General features: G+C 34.6%; 1 protein-coding gene across 2 annotated transcripts in view; it reads left to right on the forward strand.

The window, feature by feature from the left end:
- The window catches only part of LOC144441448 (cortactin-binding protein 2-like), a 57252-nt gene that overhangs the window by 3963 nt on the left and 32482 nt on the right, over window positions 1-20807 (forward strand). The window contains exons 2-3 of one of the 2 annotated variants that reach the window (XM_078131034.1): window positions 3424-3713; window positions 4168-4290. In XM_078131034.1, the coding sequence (XP_077987160.1) occupies window positions 3651-3713; window positions 4168-4290 (186 nt within the window). In that variant the 5' untranslated portion in view covers window positions 3424-3650. The remainder of the gene's footprint in view (window positions 1-3423; window positions 3714-4167; window positions 4291-20807) is intronic. The other variant, XM_078131026.1, reaches the window with a different exon arrangement.

The following is a 20807-nucleotide window of genomic DNA, read 5'->3' on the forward strand; positions in this document are numbered from 1 at the left end:
GGTAAAAATAATTTGGTACATGAGTAAACATTCAAAAAATGTATGCAAATACCCCAGCAACCATGACTACACCCATAGTAACAGCCAAATGGTGATGTATTTCACAAAGATAACAACAGCGATTCGTAGACAAGTGAACAAACATTCAAAAAAGAATATGCAAATATGCCTAGCAACAATACCACGCCCATGGCAACAGCTAAATGATCACATATATCATGAAAATAACAACAGGGATTAATAGACAAAGGAATAAACATTGAAAAATGTATGCAAATATACCTGGCAACAAGACCACGCTCATAGAAACAGTCAGATGATCATGTATATGGTAAAGATAACACCAGGGATTCATAGACAAGTGAACGAACATTTAAAAAATGTATGCAAATATGTCTAGCAACATGACCCCACCCATAGCAACATTAAAGTGATCACATATATTGCAGAGATAACAACATGATAGGCACTGGATAGTCATTCAGCAAATGAACACCTGTACCTACATGTAGCATGGATCAGCATGTGGGTAAACATTTTGACACCTGTACAGTTGTGCTACAATGCCATAGAAATCTATCCAAGTTTGACCAGATTCCCCTTTGTTAACAACACTAAGCAGCTCATTTGAGTCCAACACTGAGCATCTAATTTGTATCCGACACTGAGCATCTAATTTGTGTCCGACACTGAGCATCTAATTTGTGTCCGACACTGAGCATCTAGTCTGTGTCCGACACTGAGCATGTAATTTTTATCTGACACTTAGCAACTTATATATGTCTGACACTGAGCATCTAATTTGTGTCCAACACTGAGCAACTAATTTGAGTCCGACACTGAGCATCTAATTTGTGTCCGACACCGGGCGACTTATTTGAGTCTGACAATGAGCTTCTAATTTGGGTCCAACACTGAGTGACTTATTTGAGTCTGACAATGAGTAGTTGGTAATTAGAGAATTTGGAGTAATTTGTGTATGTAATTTCTTCTACTTGTCTCCCATCCGTTTACTAGACATAGATATTGCATAAAGTAAATGCACATTTCCCATTAGAAAAACATCTTCAATCATATTCCAAGAGAATATAATTTTGTAAAACTGCATTTCTGACGTTTACGTTTGATTACAGTGGACTTGTTATTACACATATGTCATTTTTTCTGATTTAGATGTCTGCATGTAGTTGAAAACTGTTGTTACGGTTTTACTAATTTGAATATTTGTGTTACTTTGTTAGAACGTTTCACCATGTGCCATGGTTTCACATTGCATTGCACAAGCGGGCTATCTTGCTGGAGAATTCGCCAAGATAAATTCATACGATTGTCTTTACTATTTCATTGTAAATTAAAGTTGAAAATATTTTTTTGTACTTCGATAATTAGGAACATATTTGTATGTCCGCGTTTATGTTTCCCGCGTAGGTAAGTTAATGAAAACACATGCCTCAACGTACTCTGGGGACGTACTGCTGGAGGTGAGTTACGCTAGTGTAACAGCGGCTTCTCTGCTGGTGTAACGCGAGTGTCTCTACACTGAGCTCGAGTAACTCGACAGAGTGTACTTCTGAAAAATCTAGGTATATCGTTGTACCAGAGAAGCAAGTAACAGCGAAGGTACACGGGAGTACATCTGGAGTTAATGCGCTTGTGGGGAATTTGCGTGTGTATCACCCATAATGCGCGTTCTGCTCTGCTCCGCTCTAGCTCTGCTCTGCGCTGCGCTGCTCTATTCGATATTCTGCTCTATTCTGCCCACAGGGGGCAGCGAGCATGTAGCTGATTGATCGATTGATTGATCGGTTGATTTATTGATTGATTGATTGATTGATTTATTATTTGGTTGAATGATTGATCGATTGAATGATCAATTTTTGTGGTGCAATATAACTTGTTTTGTGTGTGATATTGATCAATTCACTCCATTGAGTTTTAAAACTATATCTTTTTCTTTCCCTGGTTACTTTGCTCTCAGCTATATCTCAGACCACTAGCAGTCTGAGGCTGTATGTAAGTCTCTCTTTTCTTTATTGACTAAATAAAGACGCCTTGTCCATTCTTCTAATCGTATCTAAATTAAAACATTTAATATTCCTAATCTTATAATTGGCGAGAGATCACTTACATTAACAGTTTACTTTATCTCTCATCTGGGAGATTATCACACTGGACAAACATTCGATCATGCATAAACTAGTAAGAAAGAGAATTTCTCTTGTGATTAATATGTACAGTGTTACATTAACCCTTTATCACTTTAATCAATGCCCCAACGAAAGCCTGTTGGTATAATTTTTAGTTTTACATGTAATGAGTAATTTTCGGTAATTAAACTACATCTTAACAATGCAATCTTCAAATTTAATTTAACTTAGTGTGTATACATCAACCATAACAAATCACACGTGTTTGTGTAGTCTTTTATGTAGTTTTTTTTATTGTGATGTGTAATTTGCATAATAGTAATTTTTCATAATTTGGCAATATCTTTAGAATGCAAGTTTCAGATAACTTATTATATGCGATTATGGTAAAGAAGTGCATTTTATAATGTGTCCTTTAAATTTTGTTGATGTAGATTATAATCGTAATGGTTAATTTGCATAATTAATGATCCTTCGATAATTAGGCAAATATGTTAATGATGCAAGCTTCAAATTTCATATAGTTTGATATAATTATTGTTCCAATTAAGGGGTACATCATGTATAATACCTATAGCACAGAATTTTGCGTTCCAACAGTGTGTGTAAGACCAAAAATCTATCTTTTGCCCTTTCTGGAGGCGTTCAGTGTAAATCTGGTATTGCTATAGAATGAGAATACAGTAGTAATTAAAGTGGAGGGGGGTTTTGACAGTGGCTACTAGTCATTAAACAAGTGACAGTGAATGGTCAAATATAAGTAACCTTTTATTTGGAAACAAAAATAAAGAAAAATACCATGTTCGTTGTTAATTTGACTTCGCTTCGCAACTTCAGTGATTTAAATAGCGCCCCCAGAGTTTGTTTCTGATTTATTTTATACTAAACTATGGTTACACATTTTATGTATATAGTACAACTCTACGAGTCAATGAAAATAGTCGAAATTAAGAAATGAAAAAAATGAAGGTGACGTTTGTGTAACAAAAATATCTATGACTAAATATTTCACTCCTTACATTTCTATTACAAACATGTAACAAATGTGTAAACTGCCCATCCTCCAATTTATCAGATATATAGTTTTACTTTAATGAAAAAAAATATAACTCCACAATAAACAAATGATAAACAAAAAGTTATTTTTATTCAAAACAGATATTCAAATATTAGCGCCTATAAACTCAGACCACTATGTTTGTCGACCTCTGTTTACCTAAGTGTCACGTGGTTTTCTTGATGTAAACAACCTGACATATCCGCCATTTTGATTTAGATATTCACGTTCGAGTCATTCAATGGAGTTGTCTAAGTTGTATACAGGATCGGGTTCATAAAATTCGATGGATTATCGTCGGGAGTTTGAGATAAGCTGGCACAGATGACGTATTCATGGTCTAGAGACGTGGACGAAGCACACAAAAACCACTGCTGGTGTTGATTTGACAAGTTTTGGTGGGAGGCGCAAGCCACATTTGTGGAATATTTTTGTGAGAAGGCAACATGGCTGACCTCAAAGCTCGTATAACAAATATGGAAACGAAGAAAAAGCCGGTCACTCAAAAGGTTTGAGTCAATGTCATTGTCTATGACAGTGTCGAACGTTTAAATTTCTGTATATCGTAATTATTTATCCAAAGAAGAGAAGTTAAATATCACGAAAAAAAATCACTTGCGGAAAGCAAACCGATTGCAATGAAAATGAATTGTTACTGATACTACTAGAATGTATGTACATGTACGTATGTAGTCGGCCTAATAATAACACAGAGGAAGACGATTTTGATGAACATAGGCTCATTTTTGAAAGAGTTGTTGGTGTTAGAAGATGGCTCAATTGATCGTTGTACAAGTGTGTTTTTATGTCACATTCACAACTTCAACGTAACGTCTTCACATATGTAAGAGTGTAATGTACATTGTATTTTCTGAGTTTGAAAGAGCGTGTAATAGCAGTGAAAAACACAGGCTAAAACACGTCCCTGGACAATATTATCATTGTTTTCCCTATCTTTTACAGGGTGCTTCATCTAAGGTAGCTCAAAATTTAACCAAGCAAGATTTATTAAAACTACTGAGTTTACTGGAAGGAGAGTTGCAAGCCAGAGATCTTGTCATCCTCAATCTAAAGGTAAGCTGTCAAGTTCTAGTCTGTCAGGTCATGGTTTGGCAAAGGAATGAAACTAAGAAAAACCCCACACACTCTCAGATATATTAGGAAACGCATTTGGAATTAAAAATCATAATATTTATGAGATTTCACATCAAATTTCTTGTTCAATTTATTATTTATAATTTATTGTGAAATCTCCAGACAGTACACAATTTGAGATCCTTGGAAGGAAACTTTCAAATGGTAGATTTGTATATTTGGAGAGTTCATTGATCCACATTAGACGATCTAAGACAAGCTAAAGGTGATATGTTTGACAATGTACCATGACTACAATTAATATGAAAGAATTGAAACTGTCAGTAAACACTCTGTGTCCAAAAACCACTTCAAACTGTCTATGAAGCTGACAGTAGATACTCTTGTATTACCATTACTTATTTGTACAACAATGAAAGTATTGTATAAATTGACTTCAATGGTTTTCAAAAAATTAAAAGTAGAACTAGTCAGTTCTTTTGCTCATATTCCCTGAATGATAAATCAGGACAGGGGACTAAAGTACAAAAAAATGTAAGACAGTTTTAATATTATCATGTTACTGGTACATTTAGTTTTCAGGCAACCAACTTTGATGTCTGTGAATAAACATACACATTATTCATAAGTTGCATTGTAACTGATATACACATAATATTAACTATTTTTTAATGGATGGGTTGTACCATGACATCATTTATTTTTGTCTGGAATTTATTGTTGGTGGTGTCTGATTTCCTGTCAGAAAATCCCATCAAACACATTTTGTTATATCGCATAATTGAAATTTACATCGTCAACACAGTCAACTTGTCTTTCCACCAAGGAATGAAATATTTTTTTTTAAACAGTAGCTTTTTGTATGGTACTTCAGACTTGCTGAGTATGAGAGTGAGAGTGAGAGTAGTGTTGTAAATTTGACAGAGTAGCATATGTAGGTAGTAAATACTCATACTGTTATTAGCATCCCCCTGCAGCACTGTAATGAATCATGTAACTTGTCCTTCTACGAGACAAATTGGGGAGCTGTGCAACAAAATGTGTTTGATCTGATGAGTGAGTGTACGTGATGAAACACATTGATGGTTGCATTTGAACAGGCACTGAAATACAGTACTGTACACATGAGTAGGGAAATATAAAAAGAGACTGAATGTTGACTACGTTATTTAAGTTGAGAAAGTGAATGTTTTCATTGTCCCACCTACCACAGGCCCATCTACTAGTATCTATCTCAGACCACCAAACAACTGAGTATTATAATACGTGATCATCAGTACAATACAGTATACTAAACTCCAGCTGTAACACAAAACCCTCATATTTTTTATTATGTATGATCCAATACCTGTCAAAATTGTTTGGCCAAATAGCCATCTGTCCTTCCATGACCATGTTTTATAAGATTGTATTAATTAAGCAGCTGGTGCAAGGTGCGAAGTCACCAGTAACTAATGGTAACAGCTACACTGTATTACAAAAAAATGTAGCTTCAAACATGTCAGATGACCATGTTATAATAACAAAAATGATGTTATTCATTCCCACTCTAGTTGTACATGTAGCTATTGTAAGAGTAGTGTTATTTACATTTGTACCTTGACCATCTCTACCAACCCTGAGCTAAGTGAAGTGATAATGTAGAGTTACACAAATAAAAATAACAGAATTTGTGAAAAGTATTTTCACTAACAAAATATGATATTACACCACATTATTCACTGGTTGATTTTTATAAACACAGTACTCGTACAATTATTATGAAATTGCCAAAGGATTGATTTGAAATTAATGTTTTTCTATAATATACGAGCCCATGAACAATCATTCTTTTACTAGTCTGTTGTTTGCAATTTGTTAAAATCTGACAAAGATGACAGGACTTTTACTTGTGATAAATTTACAAGACTTGATAAGAAGGTACCACATACATGTAAATAATTTAGTCAATGTAATATCTCTTTTCATTTTTGAAAAGATACTCGTTGAGAAAAAAATGAAAAAAGTCTTCAATTCAAGACATGCATGTATTATCCATTATACAAACACTATTGAGATTGTTTTACATATTCACAATATTTTACTTGAACTTGAAGTATGAACAACTAATTCAGGAACCTGAGTCCAGAATACCACAACCTTTGTTGGGTATTTTGACTGGTCATGTAAAACTATGGTATTTTTTAAGCATCTTGTTTCTGGCAGAGCCCCAAGCAATGATATGTTTATTTTGAATAGATGTATTGCATCACTGATTAATCTGCACTGTCTGTTTTGAAGATCTGTGAGTTTCACAGGCCGTATATAGGGAATAAACATATGAGAATTAATATATGAAGCCTTTCACTTGAAAAAAATATTAACAACGCAGAAAGACAAATTAGAAACAAACTACTTGTAAATAGTGTGTCACTTCTTGTACATTTCATAAACCAGAAATATAGAAATAAAAGGAGAAAATGTAGAGAGATAAAATACAACTGCTGAACACATTTTAAAAACGCAGTCCACTTTCATAGTACTTCAAGGCTGTGAATTCATAAATACGCTCAACATTATATCATACAAAATAATTATGCGCAATAAATGGGGTACCTGACACAAGCTGTTACAGACTTGAAACTAGTGTAAAATTAATGCTATCCGTTCCATCATACTGCTTTAAGCTCCAAACAACATTTGAAATACATGAGACCTAATTCCATATGATTTGCCATGGTAAAGCATTATCATTGCTCTGGCAGACAATAATAGACCTGAAGTAATAATATGTGTGTGAAAGGACCTAGAGTACTTATCTTGATATCAAGGTCTACAAGGATTGCAATTCATGCCTTGCCTTGTCATATTTGCTAATATCAGGAAATAGAAACTGGCACACTGTACTGGGAACTCTCATTATCAGGTAGAAACAGCAGGAAAGCCAAAAATCCACTAGCAATTTCACAAAGCAAGGCTGAGCTTTCCATATAGTGTATGCACTCAGCTGAGATCACGTCTGACAGTCTTTTTCACTTCCTTGTTGCACACAACATAGAAACTGTAGAAGGATTAAACTACAACATGACAGTTTAACTTTAGTTTGTTTGTGACCGCAGAATGATTTATTTTCACTTTTGGGTCATTGATATACCATAATTATAGATGTGAACTTCCAAGAACTACTGTTCCCTAGACTGCCAGTCAGATATATCTTCTTGTTCAGCCCATATCACAGGCTTAGCAACCAGATACTAGTCTAGTTCCTATACAGTATCGTTACCATTTACACCTCCACTCACATGGTTTAGTTAGAAACCATGTTGGCATCCAGACTACCAGATATCTGATAGCACAACATAATGAACACACAGACTATCGGGTAACTTCCCACACTCTCGCAAAAATCTGGAGATAAGAATAAATGACTAATTCTAGGCAGTTTTCTGAGAAATGAATAAAGGACAAAATGACCAGTGATTGAATTTTTGGAAAATAAATTTAAAATTCATGAACTGTGATTTTCACAGTACTAATGTTCATTGATGGTCAGACACTGAGAATAGCCTTGAAATCATGTGTGACTGAAATTCTTAGCCCAGAGACTAATTTGTGCCTATGCCTATGTATCTTACTCAACATACTGGTTTGATATTTTCAAGCCAAATCTCTGGGTTAGAAATTCTTAGAACTGTCCTTGATAGAGTGTAAGTCCTAGAATTCATAGAGTATAAGTCCTAGAATTCAGTCAGTGATTCAGTAAGGCTAACAAAAGAGCAACCAGTCTATTTTATATTATAGTGTCCCAGTGAGAACATGTTGCCGAGGTCATTGCCAGCTAATCTTAGTATTTAATGGCATTACATGTACAAACCATGTGATCCAGGCTATGAAATGGGGGTTATTTTTGTAGCTTGCCACATCCCATACCACACCCTGAATAGTTGAAGTGTGTTTACTCTCTAGAGTATGGGTATTCAATGTGTATTTTCCGGGTTTATAGGTGACAGGTCTGGAGAGATGACAAACAGCTGGTGTGAGACTGACAAATGTAGGATTGTTGATGGAAGTTACTTTGGAAATGTTTTAAGTTTTTTAAGTCAGGGTATGCAGTCCTTTTTCTAAATGCAGCCTGATTGACCTTCAGATGTATCCATATAGTGAAAAGGAAAAAGTATGAAGAAATATCACAGTAATTCAGTATGTAGAAGTCAGGTGAAATCTTGTTATTTCCACATTTTCATTGTCCATTAGGCCATAGATAAAATGTGAATGAGTGTATGGTTGTCATTCAATGATGGATCACTCAGTGAAGTTGTTTACAAGTTATGGCCTGTTAGTTTTAGTAGAACAACTTGATGAAGGACAAACTAACATGTAGCCAGGAAAGTGGAAAATAAACTACATGTTTTATATTGTGCCAGCACACATGAAATGTGTAGTCCTGGAAATGTTTGTGAAATATTGGTAGTTTAATTACGATGAAAACAGGTGTAAGTCAGTAAGCAGTATTGACAAACTTTTTTATTTATAGCATGTCACATTGTAAAACTTTTGATGTGACCTTGTTGTTTGTTTTGATTAGTTTGCTGTCCCAACACACCCTACCTGAATCTAGTTGATTAACAAAACACACTTTATTTTTCCACACTGTGAATTTTAAATGTTCTTAACTTTACAAGTTTTGACTGATTGGTGTAAGTTAAACAAGTAATGGAAAGACACAACCAATCATTTGCTAAGAAATTACATTTTGATACAAAGTAGTGGAAATTATGCAACATTGTTTCACAACAACATAATATGTGTGTTGGAATGTAGTCTCCCCAGTGTTCATTGTTGTCACCAGTAACCCCCATGGTAGGTATATTCAATCTTAGTGAGTAAGTTATGTTCTTATGTAGTATTGATTTATTTACCATTGGCAATGCCTTCCTAAATATACATTTTGATGAGAGGGCATGTTGTACTATACAAAATAGTTTGAGCTTGTTGAAGTAGTCTAGTTTCATAGGCAGTTAAAATGGTTATAAAAATACAAGCATCAATAGTTGGCTGTTTTGGAAATGTCATAAAATGTGCGCCATGAACTGTCTTTGTAATAGTTACCCAGAACTGAACCTCATAAATGTTTATGAAGCTACAGATGATCTGATTATTGGAGACACTGTTTGCAAATATCACTGTTGTGTTGTTTTTAAGTGTTCAACTGTAAAATTGGCCACTGTTTACATCAGCCTATTAGTAAATGGTTCCCCACATACTGACAGATGATGATGAATGGAAAATGTGCTGAAAAATACAATGTACAGGAGAGCTGCCGTTGGCTCTGAGAGCAGGGTGAGATAATTTGATTTCAACCGTGAAAGAAAAATGTCATGATGATGACATGTAAGTTTCTGATACTGACCTGGGATAGAAGGTCGCTGAATTATTAACTACAGTTAAATGTTGTACAGAGCAGCATTTTTTATACATATTCAAGTGTTTAGAAGTGTGCTATTTTAAAGTGTGACATGTATGAGTATATTTACAACCATTTCTGGGGAAATGTCAAACCTTCAAAACAGATGTGTTATGTACATTTGTAGTATGTCTGTTTACATGTATGCATGATTGCTAATGCCAGAAAACAATAAATTATTGTGGTCCTGGTGACCTTCGTTTGTACTGTCCTCATAGAATTCCTCCAAGATAAAATATGGCCCTTGAAGCTTAGCCAAAGCGCAAGTAGTGTGTGATGCTTTGTGGATATCTTTGCATTTCTTCTACCAAAAGAAAAGGAAATAAAAAAAACTCTACCTCACAACTTACTTAAGAAGTTCATTACGTGTATGTTTGTTAATGTTCTTTGAAAGATACCTATTGTTTATTTGTGCCTTACCTCTAAGAGATAGAAGAAATAGTCTGTCAAGTGATACTGTGCCTTAGTTATCAAGAGTTTACACAAGGATAGTGAGATGCTGTGACCTCAAATACATCCAGATCTCTTCATGCTACTCAGACTGCTTGAAATGTGCCTACGTAGATGACTGAAGTATGTTATTGTAAACTATGACAAATAGACGAGTGATGTAAATTGATGTCTACATACATTGAAAACATATTATATATACATTATAGGGGTAGATTGTTTGTAACAAAACATCACACATAATCATAACAGTAAAATAGGACATAGGCATGTGTATGTAGGTACATGTATGTTAGACCTTACTTATCTTTTGTTTCAGTGCACATGAAATTTTCAATTATTTGTAAATGCCATGAGAGTCCTACATAGAATTTTAAGTTGACCAGAGTTCAAGGAGAGACCAATGGTATGATACATGTATGCTAGCTATTTCCCAGCAGTTGACATCCCAACCTAGGCTAGTCTGTTCCCTCCAGCTTTTAACTCAGTTTTCGATTTATACTCTGCGTGTCATCAAGGGTATAACCAACAGATGGGACCTTTCCAATTATCCATGATATGAAACAATTACTACAGAGGGCAATTACAAAATGTACTCTTACTAATCCACAAATTAACTCCCTTTGTGATCAATTATCTCAGAATGTAGAAGCATTGAATTCATTTCATTTGGGTACCATTATGTACTAATAAGAGTGTGGTGTACTAGGGGAATACATTGTACATCATGGGTCATTTACTATCATAATGTATTGAAATCATTTGACAGGTACAATTTTTTATTGATAATGATGGAAAGGTAAACTCGGAATTGTTTGTAGCTACTCTGCTAGAAATGGCATTACTAAAGGTTGTTTCGAAACAAAATGTTGTTTTTAAACAAAATATAAATTGAATATGCTTTATTGCAAAAAATGTGTTTATATCATTATTTTAATTATGCATATATCAATTTATTTGCACATTAAAACTTTACCCACCTTAACAATTATTAAAAAGATGAAAAATATTAAGAAAAAACATTTGAAATGAGATCAATCATTTCAGTGTACATCCTACCTCATGTGCAAAGATGATGCTGTTATTGTTATGGAGGTACACTGCAGTTGCCTAATTGTAAAGAATTTCAAATTTTCTTACATAAGTAACATGTTTATAATATTCAAATGATCTCATTATTATGCATGTAAAATTGTGACCATCCTTGTTGATTTTGTAGTCTTTCTACGACCACAAATTCTTTCGTAATCTTTATCTAAAGTACTCTACTAAGTAATGGCTACTTATTAGCAAGATATTTCTTTTATAGTGAATGTCAAAGATGGGCAATCTGGTTGACCTCACTCAGGTTTGATGACCTGACCTGGATCCACGCCTAATTAGTGAGACTACCTGTCAATTTAAGTTTGCAAAACATCTGTGTATGTGTCTAGAATACGACAGTAAAGCGACTGCCAACAGATCTCCTCAACACAACTGTAAATCTCTAAACAATGTGACCTGTACTTTTCAATGAAGCAAATTAAGTCATTAGTATATTTATAGAAGTTTAGTTATACCAGAGGTCAGAGTTCACCCACTGATTGCCCACAGAGTGTTGAGTATAATCTTAGATGGAATGTTCAGAGTCTGAGTGTGGAAAAATATAGAATTCCCAACATACTCCAACTTTGAATTCCAACATTCTTGTACTTTGACTTATCTGACTGGGACTGAGTGATCTAATCCTTTGTAATATGATGATGTAGTGTTGTTGCTGCTACATGCAGTGATTGCCTCCCATCATTCAATTGTGGTGTTTCAATTATATCTTGGTGTGGAATTAATGAATTATTTGTCAAACTTTCAATGATCCGACTGGTTTACAATTTCCGCTGTGGCATCCTTTTGTAGGAGTGCATTAAATTCATGGTGTCTGTAATTTGAGATTTGTGTGGTTTAAGCTTCCTGCAACAAATGATATACATGCAGACTGATACATGTAAGCTGGAGTGATGTGAACAGTCTCTAGTCTAGGAAGTTATTTAAACCAGAAATGAAAGGAGTGTAATAATATTATCAGCAAGAGAGAAAAGTATTGCACATGTACTTTGTATATTATGTTATGTTATGTTATGTCATTTCATTAGCATAGCTTTTGATTAAAGGACAAAACATTCTCTCACTCTCTCTATACATGATTCTGAGATAACTGCATTGTTATTGCTACACCTCGGTGACATGAAGGACAGTCACTCACTGAGTCCAACATTAGAGTGATACCAATTTTGTATCCATTAACAACAATCAGTAATTCATTAATTAATTCATTCTTCCATCTGTCTGTCTGCCCATATCGGTCTGTCTGTCTATCTGTCTGTCTGTCTATCTATCTATCTATCTATCTATCTATCTATCTATCTATCTATCTATCTATCTATCTATCTATCTATCTATCTATCTATCTATCTATCTATCTATCTATCTATCTATCTATCTATCTATCTATCTATCTATCTATCTATCTATCTATCTATCTATCTGTCTAATATATATATATATATGTATGATATATATATAATATTATCTATCCATCCATCCCATTCCATTCCATCCATCCATCCATCCATTTGTCACCGCCTTATCATGTATTTTAATATCCTTATTAAACTCAAATGTTGCCATCCTAGAGACTTGTTGATGGCCTTCTAATCTAGCAGTTCTACAGTGTTGATGTAGGATCACTAGGTTAGAATGCCAACAACAAGTCTGGACTATTGTAACAGTCCCCTTCATTATGTCAAATGAGCTATGCTACATAACTCCTACAACAGGTATATTGTTCTTCAGTCTTTGCTGTAATTGCTTCAGCTACAATTTGTCATGGAATCCATACCAGTAAATGACAAGGCAAGTCATAATTTCATATGCATTAGAACAGGTCCTAAAATCTGCTGATGTGTGATAGCCTCTAAATTTCTGAACAGAGCAGTTATTTACCTGTAGATAACACATTCTCAACATGCAACATGGATTCATGAGAGGAGATACATTGTTGGGGGAAAACAATTTATGGCAAAGAGACTGAAGATGAAATTCAAGGCTTCAGTGTGATATGATCTTTCTTAGGTTAAAATCATTAAAAAAAGCTGATCAATCACAACATTTTCAAACGATGTGTTGTTTGTCATGAAAAGACACCATATTGTGCAATATGCATATTTGTTTAGTTGTGACGTCACGTACATGTACATGTAGCTCTAAACTTTTATATGTACATGTATAATGTTATCAAGGTGCCATGACATACATGTACTGCCATGTGATTTGATTGCAACTCTTACTTCACACATCTATCCATCCACAAGGTCAAAGCCCAGTTAGTCATACAAAATCTAACCTTTCATCCAAGCATACGATATTACTAATGATTGGAGTTCATTCACCCCAGTGATAATGTAGTGTAATTCTAGTAACTATCTGAGTTATATTGCTTTCTTTAACCAAGAACACAAAGTGAAGACAATTGCTAAGGTTGAGAGATAACACAGTACATTTTGTACTACATTGGCTAATGGATGGACATGGACACAATCATGCACAGACACAAAACATTGTGACAATAAACTATGTTCCGTCAAAATTTCATAATATAACATATAATGTTTGTAAGTGTAAGTGAATGAATTAACTTGTAGTTTTCATGGTGTAAACACATTCTTGTCATGATGAAGTGAATTCATGCTTGCCTCATGAAAAACACTTTGAAGTGCATGTAGTGCACACTTATTTACTCAGATTTATTGTGAACTTGGTGCATTTGAATTTTGTTATAGACATTTCATGTAACCAAATTGTACTTCTTGATAAATGACCATAGAAAATGGTGGATAAGACATCGATCGCAAGAAATGGGCTCTATCAGCTTTTACACATTTTGTATTGAATAGAGTCAGTGTTGTGTATCGATAGTGATGTCTGTCTTGAGGCATCAGGTTTACAGTAACATACTGGATATGAATGAGGTACATGTAACACTACCCATGTCTATGTCTGTATGAGCAGCCATTTCTAAATAACAAAGATTGTGAGGCCAGAGTGAAATGCAAGACTATCTAATCAGTTGAAATGAAATCTGTATTGATACCGGTATGGTCTTTGATCTCGTCTTAAGTTTAAAGCCGAAAAGCTTGATGTCTACAAAGATCAGGATTGAACTTGTAAGCCTCATTAAACACAGACTAGAATTGGTAATAATGGTTAGTGTAAGTGATGCAGGACAATGGCCTTGGTGATCATCAACATGGGAATGGTGTCCAGGTTGGAGACATATGAAGGATGACCTGGCGGGAGACACATGATGGGGAGGGAGGGGGGATTTTCTGAGCTACATCAACGTGGGAATGAATGTACAGGCTGGAGACACATCGAGACTTGTCTGACTGCAACAAAGTGGGAATGGATGTGTCAGTTGGAGACATGGACAGTTACCCGGGTTGGGACACCTGGAAGAGAAATGTTGAATGGATGTACATGTACAGGTTGGAGAGACACAGACGCTGAGGAGAAATGTGGAAATGAATTTCCAGGGTCAAGGATCAGGAGAAATGTGGAAACCTGTTTGGAGAGAGATGGAGGATTGTTTGATTGCATCAATGTGGGAATGGATGCACATGTAGGAGACACACAACAGAGGTTTGTCTAACTGCATCAACATGGGAATGATTTACAGATTGGAGACGCATTGAAAGGGATTGTCAGACTCCTGCAGTATGGGAATGGATGTACAATTGGGGAGGGGATTGTCAGAGCTACATTTTTTTGTACATGTACATCAACATGGGAATGGACGTATGGGTTGGAGACACTTGGAGGATTGGAGGGGTATAGTCTGACGGCATCAATATGGGAATGGATGGCTTGGCCAGAAGAGACACAAGAGATTGTCTGACTGTACAATACTTGTATAATCTGTCAGCTTGAATTTATCACCACTTTGACAGTGCACCTGAAGTGAACATCTGATGGTTTCAATTTCCATTTTAATCAGTGGCCATGGCTGCTGGCTGATAAGGCCAAGTGTCAGTATGTGAGGAGAATGGTTAAGGTCACAATGTCTAGAAGGGGAGGACTTCTTTAAAGTTTTATGATTAATCTTCATAGAAGACAAAGTTTAAATGTAAAGTACCATAGCTTTTATCCCAAAGGCTTTCTACAGTTCATTGATACAAATGCTATTTGTTTGATACTATGTACATGTACTTGAAAGAATGTTTATGTCATTGTCAAGTTCAGTCACACTTTTAAAACATATACTTTTAGCAAATTAAATTTATTGGGCACCTTGGCATTGTCAGTGAACAGTTATTTATTTGGATTTTGTAGAGTCTGAACATTTCAATATAGGATTCATTGCAGACAGAGATATCAGTGGTGGGAGATTTACACCTAAATACCTACATGAAGAAATTTCATTCCAGCACAGCTTTCAAAATGTCCTTTATCTGAATCACATTCCATAATAGTACATGTAATCAGACATATCATTCATATTGTTAGTTCTGCTTGATAACCCAAATGCAGTAAAGGTTACAACAAATACAATTAGAATATATCAGTTAGTTAGAATCAGAATGATAGATGTCTTTCATATCAATAAATATGGTATACTTGCACTGCACAACTAATCAATTCATAGGCTCTCTCACAGCCTCGGGAGCATCACTAATAGAAAACGTCTGTTTTGTATGTACCAATATCTACCGCGTACTCTATCTAATATCCTTGTACTGTGTGCCCTCATCAACTATATAGGACTAACCATACATTGACGAGTTATTGCGACGCTCCCAAGTGTCACAATAGCACAGCAGGTTGCGATAACATGCCAACGAATGGTTAGTCCTATGTAGTTGATGAGGACGCACAGTACAAGGATATTAGATAGAGTACAATGTATGTGGTAGATATTGGCAGTACATACAAAACAGTCACTTTCTGCTAGCGACATTCCCTAGGCTGTGAGAGAGTCTAATCAATTCACATTGTTAAGCTACATGATACTGGAATCAGGTCATCATCTGTGCTTATCATCAGCTGAAAAAAAATGATCAAGTTTCCATCATTAGGATATATAAGAAGCGAAGTAGAATAAAATGATTTGCATGTCATATAAAATGAAATATTTATACATATTATTTGACATTCTATACATGTGTGTTCACACTTTTGTTAATGACCAGGCTGCCTGGTGAAGATATACTGCATACTATAAATTTCAGTGTGTATTGTATATAAATGAACTGATTTGCATATTTTTGAAGATTGGATGCGTCACTTCACAACAGTTCATATGTATTACCACGGGATGTTAGCAATCACAATATGAAGCTGAGAGTCTCAGACTTGAATTGAATTAATAAACCCAGTCCAATTGATTGGGTAGTACCCTTGGGACAACTATTCTCTAAATTTATGAATTAATTTAAGTGGTGTTAGGTATTTCATTCTCCTGAGATATGAAGTATCTCTTTGCTAATATCTGTTGACAAGGAGATGTCACTTTCCAGTCCTTATCTACCTAGTTAAATGTTTATGTGTATGTCTGTCCCATGGTGGTGAAATACCTCTACATACATGGTTGGTTCACTAGGAATGATAGGAATTAAGAGTTTTGAAAATGAAGTCCTAATGCGCAGATGTATTACAATATTTTCCCTTCCACTGTACTAACAAACCTATACTATAGGTTCGCCTGTATCAAAGAATATGTGATTTTACTAGAAATGCTGTTACAACAAACACACTGGTACTGTGTTTTATGGTACATATAGCTTGGTTTAGTTGAAAAAGCCAGTATCAGTCCAAGTGTTAGTACTTGGCAAAAGAAGGGTAAGATGCTAGGACTTGATAGGTGCATAACTTTGAACTTGAGTTCAAGAAAGACAAGTCCCGGGTTGTGTATTGACCAACATTTATTAAAAATTACTGAACATTTCAGCTGTTCACAGACAGCCTTTACGAAGTACTGAAACAGTAAAATGATGAAAAAACAACAACAAAGATATTTTTTTTAAAAAGTGTCTACAGGATAAAATAGTAAAAATACAAGTAATGATTATGGATCTTCAGTGTGTGTGAAAAAAGGACATACAAATAAAGTGAAATCAAAGCTGGATACATATAGTACTAGTAGAATGTAAAAGGTCTGAGTGCAAAATGACAATGAAAACATATTTGTGTTTTTTGTTTGATATACATGTAGAAATTTGTATATATTTGATCTCCCACCAAGAAATTTAATCCCAACTCTTAAATACCAGTGTTGGTGTGTCCTAAAAATGATATTGTTTCATCATATCTTATCATTATAAATTTGCTACATACTAAACAGCCAGCAATGAGGTGTGAGTAGTTACATGTATTTTAATCCAGCTCAGTTGTTCAAGTGTAGTTTCCCTCCTCCTTGGTAAATTGTCTTTCAGTAGACTGAACTGAGGTTTAATCCGTACGTACGTACGTACGTACGTATGTGCATGCAAGCGTGCGTGTGTGTGTGTGTGTGCGTATGTAGTAATACCTCATTTCTCAGAGACGTGCAATATCTGATTTCTTTCAAACCTGGCACAGAGGTGACATCATATGGATATGTGCACATCACTTTGGTTTATGTTATATGTAAATCTGACCTAATGTGGCCATATTCATAGTTAAAAATAAACTTTTACTGTATAACTCAAAACCTAATAGAAACTACATTCAAGTGTCTACTACTGTATTATCAGAGGCAAGCTTTCTCTTGAGACATTGACTTTTGACCTTGACCAGGCTTCAGGGGCAGTTATCAAAACCAAGCTGCATATTGCAGACACCATGTTATAAGAGTGTGACCAATTTTTAAAAATCTTGAGCACATTAAATAAAGAATGAGAGAAATACACACAAACATACATATATTTTATTTCATCCATTAGTCACACAGCTTCAGTAAAAATTTTGTTGGAATGTGTCTTGTATGAATACTTGTTGCATATGACAATCAGAGATGGGCTAAAACTGTTTGAGTAAAGACATTCCTACTCTTATCTCGTGTACTGCTACAGATTCAAGAGTAATTCATTTGATCTTTGCGAAACTAGAAATATTTCATTGTACTTATCAGTGTGGGGCCTTCATATATTGTTGTATACACTAGATACACAGTATACAGTACTCACAATAAACCATGGATATCTCAGATTCAGGTGTTTGCTCATTCCATTGTCACTTCCGCAGCAATTTGATTCAAGAATTGACACAAAGGTCTTCTATCACAGAGGTGTTGATACATGGTCTATGCCATTTTTCCCCGTAATGAAGCTTTTCTCATGACCTTTATTTGCCTACTAACAGTTTGAAGTGTTTTTAGACACCTAAAGTGTTTTTATCCCTTAATTCCAGCATGCTTATGTATATTATCTTTGATTAACTTGAATTGTGCATTTCAACCTTTTGTGTAGTCCTAACTTATAATGTGTCCAAAGTGGAAGTAAAGAAATACTAAAATCACTCACACACAAAGTAATCTACTTTATTTGTTTTAAGTTATCAATATTTGACTATAATAATTTACTAGGATGAGTACAAACAATGTATTTGCAATTTCCTGTTTTTACCATGGCCAGACATTTCTTATGGGTGCTACTTCTCATGATGTAAAATAGACAGAATGTATAAAGAGTTTAATACATACATATTTGACAAAAATTTATTTTGGTATGAACTGGACATGTACACGAAAATGATTCATGTGTTCATTTTCATGTCCTTGCCACTGCCCAACTGTTGAATCTAATTTGACTAAAACATTATTTTGAAGACAGTTCTGGTTTGGAGGAGTGTGGTTTGAGGTTTAATGAAATTGTATTCAGAAATGTTCACATTTGTCAAATTTACTATAGACTAGTGTTAATTGTATATAAAATGAAATCCTCAAATATGCAAATTATTATGTAAATGATAAAAATAATGGCTTTTAGACTTTATGTGACATGAAACAATTGACAAAATGTGGGATGAATACATGTATGCATTCAGAAACATTTGATGCAAACAGAATCACGGCTTGAGTTGAACTTTGTGAGTCCATTCTTACTACCAACCGGACTAGCTAATAACCAAGGGATAATGCATCACTAGACTAGACAAAACAATCTACCAGTATTTTTTACAAGACAGTCATACAGTCTGCAGCCTGCAGTCCTATGACTCAAAATTCACAAGGATTGCACAGCCATTGCTAAATTTAGTAACAAGCTACATGTACAATCACTGTCATCACTGTTGTAGTGAATTAGAAAAATAGCATGATAGCTGGATGATTTGGATAGCATTAACAATTTGATATAGTTAATTTGATATTTCAGGTACTCTACATCGATAGTTAGCACTGGTAATAAAACAGTAAAAGATTGAAATAGTCATGGAAATGACTCAGAAGTGATTCATGCCATCCATACCAACTGACCTTGTCATGTACTCTAACCTTGTGATATTTAAAATAACATAATGTGTTCTACTTCATATACTGTAAGTTGCATGAACTCCTTGATATTTCAGTGTTACGAAAATAAAGTAGTCGGCATACACCAGGGTTATTGATACAGCTGGGACTGTTTGATATCACTTTATGCATGTAGTAATATGATAATCAATTATTAATTTCCAATTACAGTTTTCAGATAAAAAAAAATATGCAGTGTTATGTCAGTTATTAAAATGACATCACTGAACAAAGATAATACAGTATGTCTAACGTGTGGACATGTAGTATTTCACTCCACGTATCATCAGGAAACTGCTCAGTTTAGTACGTTTTACTTTCAAGAGAAGTGAAACTGAATTTTTAAACTGAAATATGTCTTGGAAGAGGAACGAAATAAATCAGATACTGCAGATAAATTTCATGAAAATATACAATTACACACACATATATAGCTGGTACAATATTTACACTCTTGTGTTTGGAATTACTGCAAGGAATGACTGGTATGGTCTATTTACCAAGTAGTCTGTATTGATTTTGAATAAGTCTCCGTAAACTCACTTATGAACAGTTATATTTTATTGCACCGGTTGATGTCATTTTCATCAAGATCAATAAAATAAGCATAATTTAATATATTTCATTGTTGAAGTTTACCTCCGGTTTATAGTCATTGCGGTATTCCAATAAATCATGATTTAACTGATATCAGGGACATTAGTGGTACTTAGGTCTAGGCAATCCAGTTGAGTAAACAACTTGTCATATGTATATATATATATATATAGATTAGTTCTGTACTGATTTATGACAGGCTATCATTACCAGGATATTGGAAGGTGTTTTGTGGCTTACTTAATAATTTTGCTTTAGTAGATGTGTAATCTTTCACACCACATATATAACACAGCTACATATAGTATGGTGTATAAATTGAAATTCAACTGTAAGTGTGGTCAGAATCTATTCTGTATTGGTTTATTCAGTTTACTTAAAATGAAAGGATTCTTATCTCAGCATTACAGCTTACAAAGCAGGGGTTAGTTGCCTGGTTGAGGTTTTTATACATGCATATCATGGCAGCTCATAAAGTGGGGGTTAGTTGCCTGGTTG

Source organism: Glandiceps talaboti, chromosome 1 (assembly GCF_964340395.1).
Source record: "Glandiceps talaboti chromosome 1, keGlaTala1.1, whole genome shotgun sequence".
NCBI lineage: Eukaryota > Metazoa > Hemichordata > Enteropneusta > Spengelidae > Glandiceps > Glandiceps talaboti.